The sequence below is a fragment of the Pundamilia nyererei genome, unplaced genomic scaffold (assembly GCF_000239375.1).
Source record: "Pundamilia nyererei isolate P.nyererei 1_Seehausen unplaced genomic scaffold, PunNye1.0 scaffold00197, whole genome shotgun sequence".
NCBI lineage: Eukaryota > Metazoa > Chordata > Actinopteri > Cichliformes > Cichlidae > Pundamilia > Pundamilia nyererei.
Genome location: NW_005187598.1, coordinates 1 through 5,696, shown reverse-complemented (window position 1 = coordinate 5,696; position 5,696 = coordinate 1). Strand labels below are relative to the sequence as shown.

At 45.3% G+C, this 5,696-nt stretch overlaps 1 protein-coding gene across 1 annotated transcript; it reads left to right on the top strand.

Annotated features, from left to right (window-relative positions):
* Positions 1 to 868: 868 nt before the first annotated feature.
* On the top strand, positions 869 to 5,313 carry mea1 (male-enhanced antigen 1). The gene is made up of 4 exons (XM_005747402.1): positions 869 to 989; positions 3,893 to 4,255; positions 4,327 to 4,435; positions 4,508 to 5,313. The coding sequence occupies exons 2-4, from the start codon at positions 3,905 to 3,907 to the stop codon at positions 4,702 to 4,704; spliced, it is 657 nt and encodes a 218-aa protein (XP_005747459.1). The 5' UTR covers positions 869 to 989; positions 3,893 to 3,904; the 3' UTR covers positions 4,705 to 5,313.
* Positions 5,314 to 5,696: the final 383 nt, after the last annotated feature.

The following is a 5,696-nucleotide window of genomic DNA, read 5'->3' as shown; positions in this document are numbered from 1 at the left end:
AATGTATGAAAATGACTTTGTTCATATTATGAGTGTGTCAAACCAACAAAATGTCCCTTTTTTATAATGACGTTGGCTCCACGTTTAAATGGTCTGATGTTGCTGACATCACTGAATGATGAAGCAGCCACGCCCTCACCTTCCTCCCTGACGTCATTCTGTGATTCGCCACGTCGGAGGTTTGACTCCTCCGAACGGCTATCCTGAGATACCCCGGAGCACAGTGCTGTCCTACACCACTCCCCGGGCGCTGGATTGGTGGCTGCCCACTGCTTCACTGAGTGAATGGGTTAAATGCAGAGAGTAATAATTATTACATTATTATGATCTTTTTACATTTGGGTGGCTTGGACTTTATTCTTCTCTGCAATATTCAGAAAATCCCAATGAAACTCTCAAACTTTCATCAACAAGCTCTTTTGGCTCTTTGATCTATAAACATAACTTTTCTCCACAAAGACTTTATTTTTGGAACAACTGTAACATTCTTTACAGGAATAAGGCTCTATTCTTCTTTATTATGGGTTTAATTTAATTTAATGTTTTATTTTTTCCCCTCCCTTTTAATCTGTGTCTCTATCGAGTTTGCTTAATTGTACGTACTCTTCCAGTGTCTCCTCCATGTGTTATGCTTGTTGTTATTATTCCCGTTGAAATAGCTGGAGGAAAAACAAGCACTGTACATGTTTTTTAAAAAACAAAACAAACTTTATTATGGAACAGCACACAGAAAACGTATACAACTTGAACAAAATTAACATAAGCCAGGGGGTGTAATATAAAAAGTTACATACATTCAAATAATTTAAGAGACTCTCGTGTTTGGACGACCTCCGCTACGTGCTCTGACGTCAGCGCTGTTGCGTCCTAACGTACCCGGAAGTAATTGTGCGCAGTAGCGGCTGCAGCTAGCAGCGGCTATCAGGAGAAGTTGTGGTGGCTAACAGTCGCAGCAGCTCCTCCGAGAGGACAGACGGAACGACAGACAGGTGAGGCTCACGTGCGACCGGCGTGTTTACGACTCTGACAAACAAAGAAACAGCTGGAGGCTTCATGACAGACACACCGCGTCTGAGTCACTGTTAGCTGCTCCAGCTGTTTCATCCTCCTCTCTCTCTCTCTCTCTCTCTCTCTCTGTGTGTGTGTGTGTGTGTGTGTGTGTCTGTCTGTCTGTCTGTCTGTCTGTCTGTCTGTCGGCAGCAGCAGGTAGTGTCGGTCACAGGTGACGCCTCGCGGGTCTCTGAGCCCAGTGTATACCCGGTTAGCCTTCAGATGCTAACATAGTAATTGGGATACTCCAAATACTCTGAGTACTGCAGAGCAACTACTTTGATTAGTTTAAGTCAGGGCTGCCCAATCCCAGTCCTCGAGAGCTACTATCCTGCAGCTTTTAGATGCATCCCTACTCCAACACAGCTGAATCAAATGGTTTGATCTCTTCAGCATGCCATCATGTTTGGCAAAGGCCTGATAACAAGCCATTCATTTGGTGTGTGGGAACAAGGATGCACCAAAAGCTGCAGGACTTTAGCTCTCGAGGACCGGGATTGGGCACCCCTGGTTTAAGTAAAACAGTAAAAGACTCGGATTACATGACTAAAGGTAATTCGATTACACTTCAGTTACAGATTACTGAGCTGAACTCAGTAGCTTTGCTAGCATGCTAGTTCTATCTTCAGAGTTGAGGTTGATAAGATAACCTTTATTAGTCCCACACGTAGGAAATTTGTTTTGTTACAGCAGAAAGTGGACAGTGCAAAGTTACATAGCAAAATGAGAAAAAACCCACTGGAATAAGATAAGAATAAGATACTGTACACAATAGAATAAAACAGAATACAAATGCTATATACAATTGAGTATAATACAACGAAACTGAAGTGGGTCCAGTGATGAGCTCACCAGGCCCCGAAACTGAGCCAGGATCAGCCACTCCAGGGTCTTCATCAGGTGTGATGTCAGAGCCACCGGCCTGTAGCTGTTGAGGTCCTTTGGGCGTGAAGTCGTTGGCACTGGTACAAAACAGGAGGTTTCCAGAGCTCTGGGACTCTCCCCAGGCTCAGGTTGAAGAGGTGCTCCATCACCCCACACAGTTGTTATCAAAGGCATCTGCTGTGATGCTCACACCTTTGATAAAGTCTCGCAAGTGTCAGCTTTGTTTTTATAGATATAAAAATATGGAAATGTACTGATGTATGATCGGAATTACAATATTTCTGACTCTCAGAGGCGAAATTTCCCTGATTGAAATCGAATCGATTCTAGAAATCAGTGACGATACCCGGCCCTAGTGGAGAGTCACAGGCTGCATCCGCGTTGGGGGGGGGGTTATCGCGATAACATGTGAGAATTCTCGGGACAGGTAGTACGGTCGCATGCTAACGGCTAACAGCTCAATGTCTCTCACAGTGACGTGCCCGGGGGTTACACCAACTGTCATTCACAAACACTGCCATTCCCCCTCCTTTCCTCTTACCGCTCTCCTCCTCCTCTCTCTCCGTCCTGTCCGCCCACAGCAGCTGGAATCCCGGTAGCATCACGCTTAGGGCTGGGCCATATTATACCGTTCACGGTAATACAGTGGATATTATACATGATTATGCTCAGGATATGTCAGCCCATTTCTACTGGAAATGCCTTTTGGTTAAACTGTCAGCAAGGAATTTGCATTTGCACTGTTACATTTTTATAAAGCTTTAATGTACATAAAAACCAGCTTCTTGTTTAAGTGAAAATAAATGGAAGGTTGTCCTTTTGCGCTAGTAATGTTGTGGAGTTGTATTTTGTCTCGCATCAATTATATCGTCAGTTATATCGTTATCGCAAATTTTCAAATATATATCGTGATAAATATTTTTGGCCATATCGCCCTGCTTTAATCACGCTCGTGTCCGGAGTTAGCGGTGTTAGCCAGGACTCCGTTAGAAACATGATGCTACATTGCCAGTGTCTTTTTTTTTTCTTTTTTTTTGTATAAAAAAAAAACTTTATTAAGAAACAGTATACAGAACATGTATACAATCAGAACAAAATTAACATATGCCAGGGGGTGTAATACAAAGAATTACAAACATTCAAATAATTTGTTACATTGCCAGTGTCATGCCAGCACCACTGCAGGATGCAGCGCTAACAGCTGATCCCCACTGTAAACAAAGGATCCATGCGCTGGGTCCCCAAACACGGCTGAAAGAGGTGGAAAAAAGAGAGAAAGACAGTGAGAGTACTCTGATTACTGTATGGTGGCAGGTGTCAGGACAGTGGTTATCAGTGTGAAAACCGAAGATAATTCAACTTTGATAACAAATATATGATTAACTTGTTAATTTTAATGGCTAAATTTCATATTCACAAGTCCAAATGTTTAGGAAGACATCCCTCTTTTTATGTATTCTCCTTTGAACTTGTACAGTATCTTAATTCAGTTAAGAACTCCACTAACCCAAAAGCTATAAAAACTATTGGTGTTTGTGAAAAAAATCAAGATCTTTCAATCATTTTATTCTTTGGCTTGATCAGTTACTTTCCCCCTAGCATATTTATATTGTAGGTTCTGAATATTGTTTTTTTTTGTTTGGCTATGGTATGCAATTTTTTTTTAAGTACAACACCATCAGTGTGGTACTGTTTAATTCTATTTTGTACTGTACTGATGTTTAAATAAAGGTTTGAATGAAAAAAAAAATTGGTTATCAGTGTGAAGGTTCTGAGCGCGCTCATACTGAAGGAGGCATTCAATTGGCTGTTTTCCTGAGAACTCGTTTCATTGGTTAGATGTTGTAAACACTCCCTGTCATGATCATGATTGCTAATTGTTAGCATTTGTGCGTGTGAGCAGCATGATAATGTCACATTAGGTTGTGCAGTCACATGACCTGTTACCTGTCATCAGGTGTGTCTGTGGATGGAAGTGTGCAGCTCTGCAATGGGACCAGAGCGCGTCTTACCGAGCTCCGAGGACGAGCTGGGAGAGGACGAGCGACCGACGGACGGAACGCTGCCGCCGGGTGCCATGTGGGGTGGGGGGGATGGGGAGGAGGAGGAGGCAGTGGGGGAGATGGAACCGGATGGCGAGGAGGAGGAAGACGAGGAAGATGGCAGTGGGGGAGGGTACTACTACCAGCCTCTGAACCAGGAGCCCGACGGTGTGAACGGTGGCGAACAGCCAGAGGATGAGGAGGAGAAGCGGGGGGAGGAGACGGGGGAGGCGGCCTCCCACTCTGAGCAGCTGCAGCAGGTGCAGCAGCGGATAGAGGTGAGATCTGCCCCGCGACAGGTGAGCCACGTCTCCCCTGGCACTCAGCTTACCTGCACGTCTTTCCACAGGTGTTGGGGTTGCACCTCCCCGAAGCTCCGCCTCCTGACAGCGACGAGGAAGAGGACCCCGAAGGAGCAGCTTCTGAGAGGAGCCATGCCTCCATCCCCATGGACGCAGGTGAGACACACACCTGTGACACCTGTTCGGTGACTCAGAATAAACACTGACATCACTTCCTGTAACCCGCAGATCACGTCGAGCTGGTGAAGAGGACGATGGCGGCCGTGGCGCTGCCATCTTTGGGCGTGCCGCCGTGGGCGCGGGAAATCTCCGACGACCAGTGGAAGGACATGGTGCGTGACACGCTGCAGAGCCGACAGAGCGCCGCCGCCCTGCGCAAACCTCCCCGGGCCCTGAACGCACCACAGGAACTACATCAACTCTGAACTCTGACTGTCCTTGAATGCACCGCGGGACCCTGAACGCATCGCGACCATTCCTACAGATTAATGGACTGAGCACAGCACAACCACTTCAGGAGCCCCCAGGTGACATTGGACACCTGAGCTGAGCTCACCTGTAGCTCATTATGACCACTTCAGGGCCCAAAGATAAATACAGTGCTTTGTTTCTCCAGAAAAGTGTAATTTATTGAAGCCCATAAAGATTCCAGGTGATCAATATGGTACTAATGAATAATCAATTAACAGTTTCAGTGAGTGATTGTTCTGGTGTTTGTTTATCACTGGATAAAAAGTTAGATATGTAACTGACAATATCGTTTTCTAACTTTAAAATCATACAGATATATAAATCAGTTATTGATCGGATCTGCTGATTGGTGGTAAAATATCAGTTGTTGATCACTGTTTGATAACTCATGCCTGACTTATTTTGCACCTGTGTGAAAACACCGTCCTTTCTTTCCCTTTCCAAATAAAAGCGTCACACCGGTGCACAGTGTAAATGTAGTTTCACTGGAACATTTTTTTCTTGTCTCTGTGACGAGTTTTTAACCTGAAGTGGAAGATCAAATAAAGTCCGACTTCAATGTTTGCATCAGTGTTTTATTGTGAAAAAGCATCGGTCCCCAAACTGTTTGTGCACCAGCCTGAGGTCCTCATCTGGTTTTATTCCAGCTGTGAGCAGGATGTTTCTGAGGGTCAGCGCGTCCGAGAACATCAACGGGAGCTTGAACGCGGCACAGGAAGTGGTTGGATTTTTGCACCTGTGGAATAATCACAGCGCCATCTGCAGAGTTTTGGGATCATTTGAAACACTCCCTCCAGCTTGAGTCTGAGCGCCTGATGGGGAGCAGTCGTGGGTTTACATCCAATCAGATGTCAACAATGAACAGGCTCCGCCCCACCAAGCAGTTCAGGTTGTTTAGACGGACGAGTTAATCAGACTGAAGCTGTGTCCCAATTCAGGGTCTGCA

What these genes read in the sequence shown, in the direction of transcription:
- mea1 (XM_005747402.1), top strand. Translation starts at nt 3,905, where the DNA reads ATGGAAGTGTGCAGCTCTGCAATGGGACCAGAGCGCGTCTTACCGAGC. An exon ending in AGGTGCAGCAGCGGATAGAG is followed by an intron (nt 4,256 to 4,326) that starts GTGAGATCTGCC and finishes GTCTTTCCACAG; the next exon opens with GTGTTGGGGTTGCACCTCCC. An exon ending in CTCCATCCCCATGGACGCAG is followed by an intron (nt 4,436 to 4,507) that starts GTGAGACACACA and finishes TGTAACCCGCAG; the next exon opens with ATCACGTCGAGCTGGTGAAG.